General features: G+C 35.3%; 1 protein-coding gene across 1 annotated transcript; it reads left to right on the top strand.

Moving 5' to 3' along the window:
• The first annotated feature begins 282 nt into the window (after positions 1–282).
• LOC149836055 (wall-associated receptor kinase-like 15) lies at positions 283–3,638 on the top strand. The gene is made up of 2 exons (XM_090010769.1): positions 283–1,214; positions 3,459–3,638. Exons 1-2 carry the CDS (start codon positions 353–355, stop codon positions 3,503–3,505), a joined length of 909 nt encoding a protein of 302 aa, XP_089866895.1. The 5' UTR covers positions 283–352; the 3' UTR covers positions 3,506–3,638.
• The last annotated feature ends 18,099 nt before the right edge of the window (positions 3,639–21,737 follow it).

Below are 21,737 nucleotides of genomic sequence, written 5' to 3'. Positions count from 1 at the left end.
TGATATGAAGAAACAATTTTTTTTTGTTTTGAAATCACCATCGTCCATAGTCTTGATTTTTGTGTATGGATGACATCAGCACTTTTGGTGGGCCCCACTGTTTTACAATGAATGACAGCGATGAAGGCAATGGATGGTGGTGATTTCTAAACACAAAAAAATTGTGTTCTGACATATCACCATCTCCTGTAGGCAATTGTTTTGAATATAAAACACCCATTCTTTTCTTTTGCCTTTCACAGAATTCCACCCCGCCCCCTCCCTCTCTCTCTCTCTCTTTTGGTTTGAAGAATAAATACCCTACCTTTGTATTCTTTGCCAAACCTTTCACAGAATTCTCTCTCTGTCTCTCATGGCTGCCAGTCCAACATCAACACGAACAGTCATCCTCTTCATCTTGCTTCTCTTTTGCACCACAGGCACATCACTAGCAGGGACTTGTAGCAACAAGTGTGGTAACCTTGAGGTCAAGTACCCTCTGGGCACTGGCCCAGGCTGTGGAGACCCTCGTTTCCAATCCTCAGTGTCCTGCATCAACCAGCAACTCACCTTCACCACCCACACTGGAAACTACCCAATCAAGTCCATAGACTACTACAAATCCACTCTCACCATTATGGATCCTGACATGTCCACTTGCTCATTCATGAAGTCATCCCCCAACTTTGGCCTAGACTGGACTGCACCCTTCCAGCTAGACAAGTCCATATTTGTTCTTCTACACTGCAATTCAGCCTCCTCCTTGGTCTACAAGGGGAACCCTCTGTGTGATACCTCAAATTCACACATATGTTCCTCCCTATACTCTTGTCCTGGAATTGTTAGTCTTGGGGTCCCATTGTACTCACAGACTGCTTCTTCCTCGTGTTGTGTCTATTCACCAGTTAACTTGGGACCTGCTGATGATATCAACCTCAATACGCTTCATTGCTCCACGTATACGTCCATCATGTCGTTTGGCAATTCGCCAACTGATCCAACTCAATGGGACTATGGAATTGGTCTCAAGTATAACTACGGTATCGCAGACAACTACTTCCCTAGTGTTTGTGATGCTTGCCAGAGGAGTGACGGTGTATGCGGGTATGGCATACCACATAATACGTTCTCCTGCGTATGCCGTAATGGGCTTAATACCACATCAACTTGTTTTGGACAAGAAGGTTTTTGGTCAAGCAGCTCCAGCAATTTGCCAATGCTTGGAACAATGTTGGGTATGTACTCATCTTCATTTAGCAACTTTCTTTGACAATATATATATATATATATATATATATATATATATATATATATATATATATATATATATATATGAAAAGGCAGGCTCGGGTTAGGCAGACCCTTACCAGTTATACAACTATACCATTGGGTTTTGAACCTGCAAAGTCCCAACACAAGGTGACGTGCACTAACTGATCCTACCATACAAGCGGAGCCCCGTTGGTATTTTTCTTTGATATTTTACATAACAAGTCTGCCATATTTTGGCACAAGGGTTAGCTCTGCTATCCCTTGCTGCAAGGTCGAACTTGGGTGTATCACAAGGGTTTTAGCAGTAGGAGGCCTGACAATGTGTGCTCAGTGTTTTGGGGGGTTTTCCCTTGGCCTAAAATAATAAAAAAATGTCACATTTTTAAAATGCTTTGAAGATCCAGAATTTCCAAACTACAGGATTTTGTTTTGCCAGTGAGGATAGAAGCATTTTCTATCTGGGTCTGCACAAAATCCTGAAATGTTTCTACTACTAATAGGAAATTCTGAATTCTCAGTGGCATAAAGCATCCCTATGTATGTTCAGTGTCATTTGAAATATGACCAAGTTCATGAACAATGCGGGACAAGGTAGTATAATATCAGTTATTATATTGAAAAGGTTATGTAGCCATTGGACAAAAAGTAAAATGCATCTATCAATTAAGTGGCCCATACAACTTTAGTGCAAGTTGTTTATGGCTTTATGCAATCCAATGGTGGTGAAATAGGGCATCTAATAAGTATAAGGAGATTCTTTCAAGGGGTGGGCATCCCATGCTTTCCACTTTGAGCACATAGGAAAATGAACTCCTTTCTTACAAGGGGACTTGCTAAAATCCGGACTATTTCATTTGGGTTGCCAATATCAAGTTGGCTCATGCCAACAAGTCTTATATAATAGTTTTTAAGTGAAATCAACTATGGATTGGATCAACCTAATTAATCTTAAGTGATGCACTCATCAAGACCTATGTATCAAATATCAGCAATATTTTGAAAATATCATGATTTTATTTTAATATTTTTAAAAAACAATGTATTCATGTTGCTATCGTGATATTAATGGGATAGCATCACTTTTTGATATTTTATATTTTTATAGGTATACATATAGATTGTGCTATAAATTTTTTTATATGCCACTATTTTCCATAGATTTTCCTAAAATAAAAATTTCAATTTATCATGAGATTAATTTCCCCTCAAAGGAAATCCATGACATTGTTCATCTGATTCTTGGTGGGTGGTCGAGGTCCAAAAGATGTAGTTGCCAACAGGGGCTCCGCTTGTCTGGCAGTAGTTAGTGCACGTCACCTTGTGTTGGGACGCTGCAAGTTCTAATCCCAATGGTATCATTGTATAACTGGTAGGGGTAAGCCTAACCCCAGCTTTCTCTGATATAATTTAAAAAATGCAATATTTAAAAAAAACATTTTCATCTTGGCAGAACAAGCATTTCTTGAGCTTCAGAGTTCATCGTCTTTCAAAGCTTGAGAAACAATGCTCAAATGTTCTGCATGCTCTTCTATCGGGTGACTATTCACCATGATGTAGTCCAAATATAAGACCACAAACTTGTCAAGATATAGATAAAATATCTTGTTTCGGCAGGGAGTCTCCCTGTTTCAAGCATAAGCAAGGGGCATAATACCCCTACTCTTGCCACCGGCCTAGCAGTCAATGCCCCCTCCCACTATGCCAAACCCCTTGGGACTAGGGGTGTCAACGGATTGGGTTTACCCAGACCCGACCCCAACCAAGGGTCCGGGTATGGTGATAAATAATAAGACCTGATTAAGACCTGGGTTTGGACCTGAAAGTCCGATTAATACATGGATCTGGGTATAGTTTGTGAAATTTTATACCAGCCTGACCCAAGTTCCGATTAAGACCCACAAATTTTCAATGTAAAAATGATAAAAATTAATATTATTTTACTGGGTATGGTCCAGATCTGGTTCATGTAGTTCTTATCGGGTCTGGGTATGATTTCTTTTATAGTGAACCCAATTAGACTCAAGACCGGACCCATTACCATACCCAAAAATTGGGCCCAAGTCTGGTTCTACCTGTGTGGTAACCAAACCCGACCTGTTGACACCCCTACTTGAGACTATGCTGACATTTATTTATGTAAAATGTGCTTAGTAGAAAATTGGCAAATCTCTAATGAATTGTGAACATGGTGTTTCTCTCTCCTGCAGCCGGTGTTTGGATTGCATTCCTCGTAACAGCATTTCTGGCAATGTGAAGAGCAGGTTGAAGTACAAACTTGAAGGCACTCTCTCTCTCTCTCTCTCTCTCTCTCTCTCTCTCTCTATATATATATATATATATATATATATATATATATATATATATATATATATATATATATTGTGGGTGTCATCCAAAGTCCCAGAATTGTAATTCCATGGACCAAGAATTGTAAATATGCAAAACAGCAATAAGGGGCGTAAGTGTGGAGCCCACATGAACTAATAATTTCAAGAATGTCGGCCATGAAATCTGGGCCAGACTCTTTGCCTTTCTCAGTAGCACTTTTTGTTTTGCTTGCTTTTTTGTCAGTAAGAAATGAAAGGAAAAGATATCCTCTCAGTCTTATCTCCACTTGAGTTCTGGATTCTTCTACCAATTTTTTATCTCTTGAGAGCATTTATACGCTTATAAAATCTGAAGGGCTGTTGTGGTGTTCTATTATTGTTATTTTTTTTTTCTATCTAATGTTAAACCCCATCTGTTTACTGGGGACAGGTCACACCAATCAATAAAGTATTTGCACGGAGTTATTAATCGTATCCTTTATGAGAATGGCAGGCAATTGGAGAAACTTCTAATGATTAACCAATGGATTAATATTAATATTAGATCATTTGATACTGCTGTTAAAATCTTGCTGTAAGAATCAATCTTTGAATCGAATCAATTTTCTGAAAAAGAGCCCTAATGGGTCCGAATTGAATGAAGTTGAAAGTTTGAATCAGTTTTCTACCCCAGTGGGTAAGGAACTAGGGCCTAGCAAAAAAGTTCAATAATTTTTTTTCAGCTTTTTTGCACATTTGACCCTACAGATATGATATGCTTATTAAGTTCAGTAAAAACTGGCTTTTGGATCATGTTTTTCTGATGTATATATCAGATTTTTTTTGGGTTGAAAAATCGATGGCTTAAAGTATACCAAATTTTCAAAACTAAAAAAAACATATTTTTATGTCGAAAAACTATGATCCTAGGGTTGATTCCTACTCTTTTGACCATATTGAACACATCCATGATGTCATATTTGGTCAAAACAACCTCCCCTTATGAGTTTCAACTAGGGGTTCCTTACTTAGGAGGGTAGAAAATGTTATTCTATATATAATAAGTAGCTCTTAAACAATATTATCACCTAAATCATCTTAAAAGGGTTCTAAAAGTAAAGTTTCAGGTATTTACTTAATCCGAACTCATAGACATAATCTTTATAGATTACTTAGTAAAAAACATGTATTAGATTAGACATTTTTCGTGTTTAGATGAGTATTTAGAGCGATAAAAAACCGACATCTCATATTGCACCAAAACTTGACGAAATAGAAATTAAGGTTACTCATTGTATCCATTCTATCCAAAACATGGTCTTTAGTGAACAAGCAATAGGTTAAGATTAAGAAAAAAAGCATGCACAAACTATGTTTTTGATAAGTGTTTAGGGCAGTTTAGGGGCTACTTATCACTACACACACGAATAATAAAAGCATGCTAAATGGTTTTTTTGAGCTTTATTGGTTTTACTTTTAAATTTTGACCTATAGACCTACGTGCTTGATTTTATAAGAATCAGCTCTTGGAGTGATCGATTCTGACACATGGAAAGGTTTTTATGAGGTTTAATTTTCATAAATTTTTTAGGCTCCAAACATTGCTTTTTTAATCGAAAAAGCATGACCCGAGTGTTGATTCCTAGTAAATTAACCATGTCAAACACATTTATGGTGGTAGAATTGTGAAAAATATCAAAAAGCTCATTTATCATGCTCTCTCTCTCTCTCTCTTTTAATGTTTCAAGCCATGATACACCCCATCGATTTTTTTTACAACAAAATATAATTTTATGAGCTTTAAAATTTATAAAATTATGAGCCATTGACTCTTGATTCCTTATAAAAACCTGCTCACATGTTATATTCGGATGATTCAAAAGCCAATTTGAAATATATATATATATATATATATATATATATATATATATATATATATATATATATATATATATATATATATATATATATATATATATATATATATATATATATATATATATATAAAGGTCACTAGAATATGAGAACTAGAGTGTGAATTGAGATTTTCATAGTTTTTTTTTTTAATTTGATCATAAGGATGTGATCTGCATGCTTGGTTTTAAAGTAACTAGCTTTTGAATCATCTGATTGTGATGCATAAGCGGGATTTTTTAATGCTTGAAAATTGACAGCTTAGAATTTTCGTAAATATTCAAGCATTAAAAAATCATATTTTTGTTGTTGAAAAAGCATGATCCAATAGTCGATTGCTAGTAAATGGACCATGCTAAACACATTTACATGGTCGGATTTGCAAAAAAAAAAAGTATCGAAAATGCCTAGTTCACACTCTAGTTCTCATATTTTGTAGGGGCTTTAAATCAGCGCATGCATCAAATGAAACAAGGGCTGATACAGATCCAAGTCAGCCGATTCAAGATTTGGTTGGATTTTGATAACTTTGGATAAAACCAACATTTTCAATTGATGTGTTGAATAGGCACAACATCGAATTCATCATGGCTAAGGAGTATTGGTAGGTAAGATAAAAGCCCATTGAGTTGTAAATAAGATTAAACCTGGTAGGTTAAAGAGACTTAGTAGGTAAGATAAACCCAACAAGTGGTAAATAAGATTAAACCTGGTAGATTTAGTTGTGGAAGACACCAAATATAATTATGATGATTGAGTCATATAATGCATTTAGATGTTCTCCTTGAAAATCCCCAAATGGATGTCAGTCGACTCCCACTGAAGAATTCGAAAGTATTTGCTAAGTTGAGACAGTTGTATACATTGTTATGTGTGACAGATCTTTCACCTACTGGATAATAACTTCAAAATGCTTGGCATGTGTAAGCATGATATTTTGTAATCATCAAACAAATCTCCTTTCAGCATACATAAGAGTGCTTGGAGATCTATAAGGGTGTGTTTGGTTATCTAAAATTCAGACTGGAGGTGATATTAGATTCCATGATCTAAGATCCAAGATCTCAAATCTTAGGATTTCAAGTTGGATTTAGAATCCAGTATTTGATGAGAGAAAAGAGAGAATTTCAATTTGGATCTCTGGCATGATCATCCCCCTTCGAGCTAGAGATACATGAATTGGAGGATACTTTTGAATCTCAAATCCGAAGATCTGAGAACCCATGTTTGCAAAGCATATGGATTTGGCATGCCCCATGAAAACAAGGATCTGAAATTAGTGGCATTCAAGTGCACCCTGCCATTTTTTAAATCACAAATGAGCTGTGGCCTGGCGAATTCAACATCAATGTATATGTTGTCCCATGCTTCAATTTCTTGACCCAATTGATCCGAAACAAACCCACTCATGTGAACACTAAAACTGCTAAAATTCTAACGGAGATGCAAAATGGAGAGGTTCAATTGAGAATCTAATAAAAGCAAGTCTTCCAAGCCCAATGGTTCAGAACTGCTTTGTGGAGTTGATTTGAGAGAGAACCTTTAATCAAAAGAGTGGAAATAGGATTAATAGAACATCCACATGATGGGAATGGGATTAATAGAACATCCGAATGAACCTCTGTAATCTGCAAAAGAACTTGGAGTTTCAAACTATGGTTGGGTAATGAACAGATCAGGCATGGCATGCCCTTCTTTGGTTCCACTGAACAACAAATTCATTGAAGCTCCAATATTAGAAATTACATGAGATTATGCTAAAGATACTTTAAAAGTAAATACAGGTTTTGTTAAAAAATGCATAATATTTAGAGAGAAAGTAAAACTAGAAAACTGCACCAAAGGAAAGATCCACCGGACTAGAGCAGGTTGCTTTTGGATCAAGCACCTTATATTTATGAGATAAATTGAAAAGATTCCATTGCAAGAATTAGTAAATTAAAAATATCCTGTTGCAAGAAATAGCCACTTGAAACAAATGCACTCAGGTTTCTCAGAAGGACGAGGCACAGGGATGGCAATGGGATAAACTAGGATGCAACTAGATCAGCATAAAACAATGAACCAACCTTGTGAGACCATTCCAATATCATTCAAACTTAGCACAAAACAATGAGGTATGCTATCAGAATTTTGCATTTCACTACACCAAAATAAGGGAGATACTGGAGTTGCATTTATTGTTATTCTCTACATACACCTTAAACTAGCTTTGTGTAATTAACAAATTGCACACCTATTCTCTACTTATTTTTCTTATTCTACAAATAAAGTAACGATCATATTTCATGCCTTCTATTCCATTTCCCAGTGAATGCAATATAGTGTGAAGTTCCATTTTCCTTCATAAGAAGAAATGGGTGGCCTCATTTCTCTTGTTGTGATTGGCCAATAATGGATCGATGATGCTCCTCCATCTGTTGTAGTCAATGGGTGAGCCAGAGCCAGACACCGGAAATCCATTGATAAAGAAGTAGGGTGCCCCTGTCACTGTCCTAGAACATCCATACTGCACCAACCAGGAACCAGGACATTTAACAGAATCAGGATCTGAGTTTCCATCTAAGCATCTCAAGTAATCAAGATAAATAAAGCTCTCACCTCGAAGGAAACTCGTGTTGCTATGTCTGTTTTTCTGTCACGGAAGCCAGATTCAAGTGCAGACAGTGAGGAATGGCCCAATATCTTTGCTGTAAAGTTTGCCATTTTTTCAACAATTGAAGCTCTAGACATCTTAAAAGTCTGCTGGTTATAGAATTTCTCCTGTTCATATTCATCATCATCAGAGTAGACAGTGATGCTGCCAATAGCTAGGATAGCAGATGCCAAAATTTCAGGAAAATCCAATATAGTCCATCATATGTAGAATTCACTCATACAAATTATGTGTTCAATTTCCAGAAAAGAACAATTGGAATTCAGTATATCAGTAGTTTAACTCAATGTTGTTTGTATCGTACGATACGGTATGATACATAACGATACGATACACACTCATATTGTGATACGAGTATGTATCATACTCGTATCAGGTGTATCATACGATACACCCCTGCATCGACCCGTATCGTACGATACGGGACTGGTGCACTTAAAAAGACCCAAAACCGAGTCTTTCATTTTGGGTTTAAAAGGCCTCTTAAGGGCAACTTGTACACATATGTAGAGGCTGTTGGAAGGGAACCTACTCACACTAGGTTCCGTGAGATCAATTTGGAGGCTGATTCGTGCGCAAGGGATAGGACTTTTGTGATTTTCTCAAGAGTGCATTTTCACCCATTTTTTCACTCAAGGAAGTGGGTTAAGGTAAAAAATCCCTATGTTTTGCTTGTGATTGAGTGTTTTGGGGGGAAGATGGCATCGGAAGATCCAACATGAAAATGGTGCACTCAAGTAACGAGTAGAAACTGATTAAAAATCAAATGCAACTATTTTCAAAATAGTTTTTTTGGATCATTTTTACTAAAATTTTCTGATTTTTCTTGATTTTTCATGATTTTTTTTTTTGGATTTTTTTTAATTCTTTTGAAAAATTTTTATTAAAAATTTACGATACGATACGGTGTTACTATTGGGTCAACTGATACGGGTAATGATACACTACTTACAACCTTGGTTTTACTTGCTAGCCTAATGGAGACTGATAGTTTGCTGCCACCTACTCTTACAAAATTAAAGATCAATGCTCCGATCATGCTCATGCATTTTCTAGACCATCATTAGAGAACATTACAGGAATTGTCTTTTGCACTTGACAATACTGAGCAGTTCACCTTTCAAAAGCCAAGGTCACGTTCATTGACACTTGACGTAAATCAACTGCTTAGAAGCTTGCCTTATTTTGGAACTTGGGCTACATGCTATTGTAATTTAGAGGCACAAGAAGCATCACTTACTATGAAAAATGTAAATATAACCTGGAACATCCTAAGGATCCTTGCTAACTTAACAGTTAACACCATTTACGCCAGATTGTTTCAGCACCATTGATCATAGACATAGGAGTAACCAGTAATGCTCAAGATGTTTGTCTATGACTGCCTAAATGCGACCTGATTAAGATAACCACGGTTCACTCTCACAGATCTTCAACTCATGCAGGAACAGCACCAATAGTAGCAACAGAACAGAACAATAATCCCTCTGGTACCTTTACAGTTTTCACAGGACTGATTAAAACTTTCTAGGCAACAAAGATAAAAAGGAAATAATCAAACTGACAAGTATACAGTAAGCTTCCGAAGGAAGGTAGACAATTTGTCCCATATAAAAGATTTTCAATTTATAGCCAATAAGATCATAAAGAAGGAAATCATTTTAGAAGCCAATGAAAGACAACACTTCTATAGCTTGCATGTTTCTTTTAAGAACCAGTTGAACTGTAGAAGATAGAAATTGATGCATAAGTCCAAATGCTTTGGAATAACACATAGTATAACAGAAAACATGTATAGTTCTATTCAAGAAGTATCTTTTCATTTTACTTCTTTTTTACTATGAGTAGTGATATGTACAACATATTGTATGATTATGGCACTTCCAAATATCATCTAGCCTATTCTGAAACATCATAGAATCTCACAATCCCAGGATATTCCATGAATTTACCAAGAGAAGATCCTTGTTTAGAAGGCTAAGAAAGCTTTTAATTCGTGGGGGTAGGCATGCACAACATTGCCAGATCCAGATCCAGATCATCTGCCCTGCAGATTGTATGGAGAATTACCATTGGAAAATTTCTAAATCCAGGACATCAATACCAAGGGTCTTTCTCAAGGTGCTAGCAAAGGAAGGGCCATGGACTTGACAATAGATTGCCTTCAACCACAATTATGTGCTCAAGCTCTACTTAGTGGATAAGATAAATCTTTCTGCCACACACATTATGTATCCTACAACAACAGAAAGCAAAAATCCCCTCCTTATTCTTGGCTACAGCTCATCCTGACATAACAGTTTCCAGGTGCTAAGACATAATAGGATATATCGGGATAATGAAACCCTACTCTAAGCAGCATTTAAAAACTGGCTCATTTTCAAGCCAATTCACTGTCATTTCTAATGTGAGGCATCTTTCCAAGACTGCCTAAAGGCCAAACGGGCCTAAAGTTTTCAGTTGTGACAATGAAGCAGACTAATTTCAGATGCTGCAGCCTGCAACACAAGGTGATGCCACCTAGGTGGCTCAAGGATGCGGATGAAGATAAAGGCTCAACTTTGGGGATATAGGGACTAAGCTTGGAAGGATTTTTCAAGGTTTGTGCAAGAAAAGAGGTTAGTTTCAGAAGATTTCAACGTTCGAAAAAAGCTACAGAATTGATTTCAAGGGGAACAATTGAAATTATGTTTTTCAATTTAGATTTGATAATTAGTCATATAAAATGGTTATTCAAGTAATGTACATTTTAGATAGATCTTTGAAATTACTCAAAAAGGTACAGATCTCTGGAATTATCTTTTGATAGATGTTTTTCAATATATTTTGAAGAGATTTGAACTGCACATGCAGAGAAATTGAATGGTTGAATTAAATTTTCTGCAGGAGTTGACAAAGTGGTTTGGGTCTTTGAGATGTCAATGGAATGCAAATTTCTTATGCTTCTATATGCAGTAGTTATTTGCTTGAATCCTGATCCACTGTTGGTTAAGATGGTGATAGTGGATATTGTCACACGGGAATCCATGGCGTGGTAAAGTGGCTAACGTGGTCCCAAGAGATGAGGATAAGATGCTAGGACTTGTGGACTTGCAAAGTAGTTAACATGGTCCCTAGAGATGAGGATACGATGCTAATACTTGGAGTCATTTAAGTACCATTCAAGGATTTCAAGTTTTCCAAACTTGATGGGATGGCTATGGATCTTCAATTTGCACATCACCGAAATCCTTCTTTTTTTTTTTTACCAGTATTGGTTTCACATTGGGAGTGTTAGTTTCTAGCAAAGTAAAATGAAATTGTTAATCGATAAAAGTAAAAATAAACAAATTTACCTGATGATTGAAAAAGTGCTCCAAAAGAGGGTAAGTTGCAGAAGCTTTCAACATATTTGTAATATGCAGTGCTCGGCAAGCCACAAATGAGTTTTCATGGTAACTGTGATTCAGAGATCACATTATCATCAAATTGAAGACCAAGTTGGAAACTATAGAGCAGACAAAAGGAGATTTTGAACTGACAATCAAGCAGTTTCTCAATTCCAAGGAAGAACGAAGAAAGAAGACATAGCACAAGATACCAATCTTTTCAATTCTTCATGGTGAGTAAAAACATAGCAGAAAAAGGAATCGATACATACATATATGCATGCATATATATGTAGCATACACACCTAAACACAAACCTATAAGTTAAATGGATGAAAAAGTTGAAATATGAATAAAGATTACATTGCATTATATGCAAATGTTTCTATCAGGCAATCTCATTCACATGATAGAATGTGAACAAGATTGTTGATGAATAAGGTCTCGTGACCTTATAATATTCTAGAATATTGAAGTTAAACATTCCAACCATTGTTCATGTAAAGCCAGTAACCTACTCAATTCTTTTGTTTGGAGAGAATTTTAGCTGCACGTCTCAATCCATGACCTAGAATAGGTCTACGATTAGATCCCGGCGAGAGAGAAGCATCCTCTAAAACCAAAGGAATTCAATAGAGAATTCTGTTAGCATCACCATCAAGCCTTATCCGAACCACAAGGGGTCGGGGATTTATGAGTCATGTTTCTTCATTCCTTCATTCTCTCAGGACTCATAGGATGTCACAAGAATTTCATGGCCGTTTACCACTGATGCCAACCCTCCTCGTTTTTCCAGGCTTGGGACTGGCACTAATAGGGTCAAAACCATCATAATGACAGTTTCAACATAGCATTTTGTATCAACCAAATATGAAAGCAGTGTACTTTGTGAAATAACAAGAATGATAAATTTCAATAAAGAATTCTATATGATTCCAGGTCTAGAAAAGCCTCAACTTAAACCTTGCACTAAACATTGTGTGACTTCACGTTCTCAGGGAAGCCAACATATTGACAACGTGCAATTCAGAAGACAAGGCCTAGACTGTAATTGCTTATCTGATTTAGTTAACTTGCTCGGTGATAAGGGGTCAAGAGGAAGAGGGCGCTTGAATTCTCGTAAATGTAGAGAATTCTATGCCTATGTTACAATCAATAATCCATAATACTGTACCATATCCAGATATATTCTCAATAGAAACTTAAAAAAAACTAGCCTCTTCCATCTTATAGCGTATCTCTGTGGCATACTTTTCTACTAATTTTGATATGATTTTAGCTTAGAATGCCTCTACGTATAATGAGAATGAGACTAACTCCAGGATTTGAATAAATTTTCAAAATTTAATAAAGTGATCTGAGTGCTGACAGAACTTACCAACACTTCTCTGTTTCTAAGTTGATCTTGTTAACTCTTACACGACCTCTGAGTCATCAATACAAGTTGCTCAATAATACATGATCTAGAGATGTACCAAATCACCCCAACTTGCTAAGAGGAAAGATACCCCAAAAACAAGCACGAAAAAGGTTATAAATCATGAAAAAAAAGGTGGGTTCACTTTGACGTAAGGTTAAATGCTTAGATGAATTAGTTAAAAGATCTCATCTTATTTTATGCATGATCCAGTGTAAAATCGTATTAAAAACCCATTTTTATCATTGTTTTTGAGAAATTGCTTCGAAACCTATTTTTGAAAAAAAAACATATTTTTCGATTCGGTCTTGTGTTTTTTCGGTATCTTTATTAGATAGAATTTTTCTAATTCATAATTTAGTTAGATTAGGACTTACTTTATTACTTTGAATTAGTTTTAGAAAATACCCCTTTGAAAATTATATTTTTAAGAGGAGACCTATTTTGGAATTTAAAAAATATTTTAGACTTTTTTTGAAAACTTTGTTTTTAACTTAATTAGGCTTATAAATAGTAGTTTTGAGGGCTGAAAAAATATTTTTTCCAACAACCCTCTTGCCTCCCTTGACTATTGCTTTTATCTTCCTTTCTCCCTTCTTCTTCTTCATTCTTGGTCGATTTCTTTTCTCTTTCTATTTCTCCTTCTTCTTTGTCTTCTTATTCTTTATTTCATCGATCCTCAAAACCCCGTCTTCATTGATTTTTTCTTACCTTCTTCATCGAGGAGGCGTGTATATAGTTGGGACCAACCACTTTCTCCTCTCAGCCCTTTCATCGGAGGCGATCCGTGATAGGTCATTTCTTTCTCCCTCTTTTTCACCGTAGCATGTAGCTTTGTTAGATCTTCACATCATCTGCATATTTAGATTAGATTAGTTTAGATTTATCATCTAAAAAATAAATAAAAAGAAAATATATATATTTTTTGCTTAATGTAGATTAATCGTTTCTTGATTTGTGCATAGAATAACCCTAATCTAGGCAAATCCATGGTTTCAACATAGTGTCTTCTTGTAGTTTCTTGTTTTTTAATTAGTTTTAGGTTAGAGTTAGTCTGCATCATATTTTTATATTCGGTATTTCTTAGGTCACGTGAATAGTTTTTTTTATTAGCCGATTAGCTTGATTGCATAGTTTTTCTATATTTTTTTGGCATCAAGCAGATCTTAGTTTTTGTGTTCCCGTGTAATTCTGAGTTAGTTAGTGGCTGGTCAATATATATCATCAAGCTTTTTTTAAAAAATTAGATTACTTTTTCTTTAGTTAGTTAAATTACTTGCTAGATTAGGAAAAGTCGGTAGCATAGTGAGTAGCATTTTTTTATTTTATGATTAGTCATTCTATTCAGCCAAACAACATAGTTTTGATTTATGTTATCACAGCCTTTAACTTATTGCTCAGATTAGAAGTAGGATAATTTTGGTACCCGAATGGTGTGTTATTTCAAATAACTAGTTTCCTTTAATGCATGTAGCCTAGGTTGATGTTTTGGCTATAGGTTAAACTCAAATTCTCAGCTGGGTAGAAGTACGTAGTTTATTTATTCAAGTCTAAACTTTTGATTAGTCGTTGGATGTTATGGCCGAGTTTATTTCCAATATCGTCTTTTTTTGAGTAGGTAATATTGCTCTCTTTTAATGATGTTAGCTGCGGCTTACCATAGTTATCTCATTAGATAAGTTTATTCTGTTTAAATTACATTAATTTTATATTAGAATCAGATTTTAACATAGTATAGATTATTAATAATTTATTAGATTAGTTTTGACTAGTGGGTAGTTCAGGTTGTGTAATCGTTAGTTACTAGCTTAGTTGTTTTTATTTAATTAGCATAGGTTAGTTTAATGTTTCATATTTGTTATTTGTCCTAGTTTAGATTATTGAAAATCCGTACAACATATAATTTTATTAAATTCATTTAGTTATTCTTTAGTTTTATCTTTTAGTAATTTGTTAGTAGTTTCTTGAATTAGTTAATAATTAGTTTGTTACATTAGTTAAATTCTTGTTAGTAGTTAGGTTGTTTTGCTATTTTGTCTTTTAGTGATAGTTTGTTAATAGGTTGTTCATAATTAGTTTATATTTAGTTTGTTTTTAGCTAGTTTAATTCTTATTCTTGCTAGTTTTTTTTAGTCATTAATTAGTAAATTCTTGTTAGTTTTCCTCGTATTGCTCTGTTTTATGTTTTTTTATTTTTGCAGGGAGCGATAAAACGTGCGGTAGAGCTCTTTTTGTGCCCTGGAAGTACCCTCTGAGGTCCCTTTAAGCCCTCAGAAGACTCCTCAAAGAGCCATTTAGCAGATCATACAAAAGTGTTCAACCTAAGTACCTAAAGGGTACATAGAGGAAATGATAAGTGAAGACAAATCAATCAAGAAGGGACAAGAAGACTCGAAGCACTGAAGACCTTTTCTTTTATTTTTAAAATAAGCTTTATTTTATTCAATTCAATTCATTTGGGTTTGTAATAAGGCACTTTAATTATTTGTTTAAGCCCTCAGCAGGGGCAACACTTTACTGTTTATTTAGTTAATTAAATTTTTATTTTTCAAGACAATAAAATATAGTTTAGATTGTGTGCTTGAATACGAAGTATTTTCCATTCCTTGAGTTTGACTCAGACTTTACCACTCGTGTGAGCCGGTTTTTATATTTTTGGTGTCTGGCTTTCACTTGATTTTCATTAAAAATATTGTTTTCATAAAACTCACACCAGGTATGTCCATTCTCTCAATTTTCAGTGAGAAGAAGAAAACTACATACTGTGTTTCTGATAATGGATATATAATTGAACGAAGGGTGTATGAATTTTCTTGTAAAAAAATCAATATTTACGCATTCATATGAGCAACCATGAAAAAGATGATTAAAAAACCAACATGGTGCTCATAATTGTCCACTAAGATGATTAAAAAACCAACATGGTGCTCATAATTTTCCACTAAATTGATCGATTGTGCATCAAAAGATGATGAGAGAGAGAGACTCACGACAAGGCAAAGGGATGGACGATGAGAGAGACACGATGGGGGGTGTAGTAATAGAGGGTCTCCTTCAGAGGGGGCCACGAGTCTCTGCTGTCAGGGCAAAGCAGGTCGAAGAAGGCTTCTATGAGTACGTTCTGGGTTGATGCGGTGGCCCTTGTACAAGAATCCATCGTACTTTGGGGGGATGATGAGCTGACAATTCACAGGCCACACCAGAGTGAAAGAGAAGAAGAAGAAGAACAAAAGATGAGAATGCTCCTCTCCTTTTGCTACCCATCCTCTCTTTCTCAGAGGCTCACCACCACCCTAAAGGAGGGACGTATCACTAACGGCCAATCGTGTCTGCCATCTTTTCATTGCTGGATATAAATATAAATAAATAAATATATATATAGCTTTAGTAGAAGGGAGTAACTGTTACTTGAGACGTTTGATTGTGCAGACAGAACTGCGTAGAACAGTCTTGTTTGTGCACTGCTACAGGGAGTGTGCGAGTGTCCTAGACCAGTGGAGCTTTTGTTTCAGGTATTTTGCTTTTGTTTTTTTAATTTCTTTTAGTTTTTTGGTTTTTGTCCCTTGTGTTCCAGGCACCACTGCTCCAAGAGGAGGGGTAGAACACTGCAGTGTACCTAAAAAGTGTCTCGCTAGACATATGAAATTATGTGTTTCAGGTGTCTTGCATGTTCGATGTTTGTGTCAAGTGTAGAGAACGCGGGTGTTGTTCATGCAATCAAAGTTCATAGAAACACCCATGTTCTTTGAGATTTAAGATTTAGACATGGTTTTTCTCTCAAGTTGTCAAAAGACTTTTGAAAGTGGGAAAGATCTAGGAAAAAGGATATAAAGTTGAAAAACTCCATGTTTTTTTTACCCTTCAACAACTTTCTCTATAAGTTTTTTTCTAAAAAGTACACTTTTTAATAGAAAATATTCTTTCAAGGGGAGGTGGAAGAATGTTTTCTACCAAAAAAATGATATTTTACACTCTCCACCACTCATCTTACCACCACCACCCACTTGCCGAAAAACCACCCTCCCCACAACGATTTTCCACAATCCATCACCACCACCACTACCACCCACCTCTCGAAAAACTGCACAGGAGAATATCCACAACCACGACCACCACCACCACCACCCACGATGATTTGCCACCACCATCTATCCCACCTCCTAGAAAACGGTGTCGAAGAAGCTCCACCACCACCATCACTCACCTCTTGGGAAACCACATCAAAGAAGCTCCACCACCACCAGCGTCTCTCATTTTTTTAAGATTTTTCATTTTATTTTTTTCATGCTATCCAAACAATTGAAAATTTTTCATTTTAAAGAAATTATCATATTAAGGCAAAATTTTCTTTTTCTATGAGAGTTTTTCTTGCTTCTTAAGTGAGAAAGATGTAGAAAAAGTGATATAAGTTGGGAAAACTGTACAATTTCTTCGACCATTACAAACGAAAGAGACTCTCTCTTAGAGACTTTTTCTAAAAAGTATATTTTTTTATAGGAAACATTCCTTCATAAGGAGAGGTGGAAGAATGTTTTCTAACAAGAGAAAATAGTGAATCATACTCCCCACTGCCCATCTCACCATATTTCACTACCACCATCACCACCCACCATCATCCATCTCACCGCCACCACCACCACCACTACTACCCATCATCATCACCACTACCACCCACCATCACCCACCTCTTGAAATCCACCCTTCTCATGATGATTTTCTACCATCCATCTCACCACTGCTACTACCACCCACCATCACCCACCTCCCAAAAAATGTGCTAGAAAAGTTCCACCACAACCCAGTGGCAGAGCCAGGGGTGGGCATGGGTGGGCGGTCGCCCACCCCAAAATTAGAAACCGAAAAAAAAAATTCGAACAAGTGTCAAGTATAATATCAGTAATAGTTTTTTGCACATTATCCAATAATTCTGTTACTTTACCTTATATTTTTACATACAGTAGCTTAAAAGAGACTTTGATTAGCCCATAAATTGGATTGATTCGGACCTAAATTCACACGGGTCTGGACTGTAGTCCGACCTGTATGCAGCCTTAGACTCTCTCTTTCGCTCTCTCTATATGTCTCTCTCCCTCTGCTGCCAAGGTCGAAATAGAACAGGAGAAGACGACCATCTCTCTCTCTGAAACCGATGGCCTGCACCATCAATTTTCGGCGTCTAGATGAAGGGCTGGGAGACCAGAACAACAACAAGCGGAAGAGATCGGCTGCCGACGACGGTGGTCAACCCCTCGCCATGGAGATCGACGACCACCCAACTTCGAAAAGGGCAGCCCTCCCTTCTGTCGAGGACCCGGACAGACCCACCTTCAGCAAGCCCACCTACGATGGAGTCATCGCTGGGAACTTCTGGCATTGTCCCTAAGACCCGAAGTCTGCCCACCCAACGAAAAACTTCTGGCTCCGCCACTGCCACAACCACTACCATCCCTCACGATGAATTTTTGCTACCACCATCACACCATCCATCTCACCACCACCACCACCCACCTTCTGAAAAACCGCCCTTCCCACCATCCATCATCAGCCACCTCCTAAAAAATGGCATCAAAGAAGCTCCACTACCACCACCATCACCATCGTCCACCTCTCAAAAAACCACGGTGGAGAAGCTCCATGACCACCACCACTACCACCCCCTCCTCATCTCTCTTATTTGTTTAAGATTTTTCATTTTATTTTTCTTATGCTACCCAAACAAGTGAAAACTTTTCATTTTGAAAAAAATATCATATCAAAACTTACCATAGGCAAAAATTTATATTCTTAGGCAAGTTTTTCTTGCTTGAAAATGATGCAAGAGAAACCTTGAGTTAAACTTTCATAAGAGGAAAAAAAGCATAAGGAATTCTCCTTGTTACCCTAGGGCATGTTTGATGGCAAAGTAGTTTTCTCCTTTAGGGATAACCTATATGTTTTAGGTGGGCCCCATACATGCAATCAAATGCACGACAATTTCTTCTTTCCTATTTTTGCTTTTTCGTGCCAATAAAGGTGGACTTAGTGCTAGTAAAGGTCTTTACTGGTGTTGGCAAAGCGTTAGTAAGTGCGCCACTCTAGCCCTTGTCGGTATAACCTTTACTAACGTAAAAAAATATTGTGTCAGTAAAGATAATATTTTTTAATTAAAATGCAAAAAAAATTATTGTCACAAAATTTGCACCAATAAAAAGCTCTTTACTGACATAAATTTTGCACCAATGAAGATCTTTTGATTGGTACGCATTTCACGCTAATAAAGATATTTTTTTTAAATTATTTGAAAGTATCTTTACTGGTGCAAAATTTGCACCAATAAAGATTTCTTTATTGGTGCAAAAATTGCATTAGTAAAGAACTCTTTATTAGTGCAAAATATATTTTCTCATATATATATTAAATATCATTGCTGGCACACAATTTGCATCAATAAAGCGATCTTTAGTGGCACAATTTTTTTGCAGCAGTGAAGTTCTCTTTTTTCTTTCACATTTTTTTCTTATCAATCTATTCACTCATTCATTCATTCATTCATTCATGAACCTGCTTACTATATACATGTTCATTTATTTATGAATTTGCTTATATAGTCAATACTATATACACATTCATTTATTTATGAACTTGCTTAAACATTCAATAATATATACATGTTTATTCATTCATTCATTCATTCATTACTCATACATTAATTTATTTATTCTTCAATTCATTCATGAACATGCTTATACATTTATTAAATACAAACAATACTATATTTGGTTCATTCATGAACCTATATATACACTACTATATTTCTTCCTTCAACCCTCCATAACTTCATCATTCACAATTGAAATCCCCTTCAAGAAACACAATATGTAAAACATTTATACACATTGTTATATCTATTCTTTCAACCCTCCATAACTCTAACATATATGATTAAAACCTTCCAAAAAACACAACATTCAAAACATTCATACATACACTACTATATCTTTTCTTTCAATCCCCTATAACTCCAACTTGTATAATTAAAACTCTACAAAAAACTTAACATGCAAGGCATTCATACACATTTAACATGTATTTAATAAATAAATTCTAAAATAAAAAATTCTAAAAATCTAAATATAAAAAAAATATACATTTAGCATGCATTTAATAAATTAATCATAAAATAGATAATTAATATGTAAAACCCTTAAAATATAAGTTATATATATAACTTCATCATTCACAATTGAAATCCCCTGCAAGAAACACAATAGGCAAAGCATTCATACACACTGTTATTTATATTCCTTCAACCCTCCATAACTCTAACATGTATGATTAAAACCTTCCAAAAAATACAACATTCTAAACATTCATACATACACTACTATATCTTTTCTTTCAATCCCCCCTAACTACAACTTGTATAATTAAAACTCTGCAAAAAACTTAACATGCAAGACATTCATACACATTTAACATGTATTTAACAAATAAATTATAAAATAAAAAATAAAAATGTAAAATCCTAAAAATCTAAATATATAAAAATATATATTTAGCATGCATTTAATAAATTAATCATAAAATAGGTAATTAATATGTAAAACCCTTAAAATATAAGCTATATATATAAAAATATATATATTTAGCATGCATTCAATAAATAAATCACAAAATAAGAAATTAAAATGTTAAAACCTTAAAATAAAAAATATATATATAAAAATACACTTAGCATGCATTAAATAAATAAATCATAAAATAGAGAATTAAAATGTAAAACCTTTAATTAAAATCTAAATCATATATAAAAATAATACATTTAGTATGCATTCAATAAATCAATCACAAAATGAGCAATTAATATGTAAAACTCTCAAAATCTATCATATATGAAAAAATATATATTTATCATGAATTCAATAAATAAATCATAAAATAGACAATTAAAATATAAATTTCTTATAATATAAATCATATAAAATATATATTTAAAATTTATTCAATAAATAAATTATGAAATAGACAAATAATATGTAAAACCATTAAAATCTAAATTATACGTGAAAAAATTGCATTTGCCTTGTCCATGAACACAACGTGAAGAAGATATATATAATAAACCTCAATGAGAAAGAGAGAGGGAGCCACAGAGAGAGGAGGGCACAAAGAAAGAGAAAGAGAAAGAGAAAGAGGGGGGCAAGGACGCGCGCGCGTGAGCGCGCGAGAGAGAGAGAGAGAGAGAGAGAGAGAGAGAGGCAAAACCTATCTGATAGCATAGCAAAAGCCCTTTCCAACTAAGCAAACCCGTGGGATCTGGGGTTGGTTTACCTTTATCATCCCTTTTCTCAATTCTTTCCCAAACATCCCATTAAGCCAACTCCACCACCTTCTTTTTCAAACAATCAACCGAGCAGTATCCCTCACATCACTTACTCTTCTTGAATTGTCCTTTTTTCTTTTTTTTTTCTCAACCATTCTTTATGCTCACACCAAGGGGTGTCAACGAGTTGGGTTTGATTCATATTCAAGTGGAACCAAACCTGGTTCTGAGGTCTAATTGGACCTACTATAAGAGAAACCATACCCAGACCCCGTAAGAACTACATGAACCAGACCCAGGCCATACCCAATAAAATAATATTTTTATTTAGAGCAAGAATATTTCTAAAAGCTTTTATGGGGCCCATAAGCATTCTTTGCACACATGAACAATGTCCCGTAGGGTATTGATGATAGGGTACCCTATAGTCACAAATATCGCCTTTTGAAAATATTATGATTACATTAAGATATTTTCAAAGGGTGATGGTAAACTGAGAAAAACATGATATTTGCAAAGTATC

Source organism: Nuphar pumila, chromosome 6 (assembly GCF_984573655.1).
Source record: "Nuphar pumila chromosome 6, dmNupPumi1.hap1.1, whole genome shotgun sequence".
Lineage (NCBI taxonomy): Eukaryota > Viridiplantae > Streptophyta > Magnoliopsida > Nymphaeales > Nymphaeaceae > Nuphar > Nuphar pumila.
The sequence above is the reverse complement of the archived record's forward strand: the minus strand, read 5'-3'. Positions and strand labels throughout refer to the sequence as shown.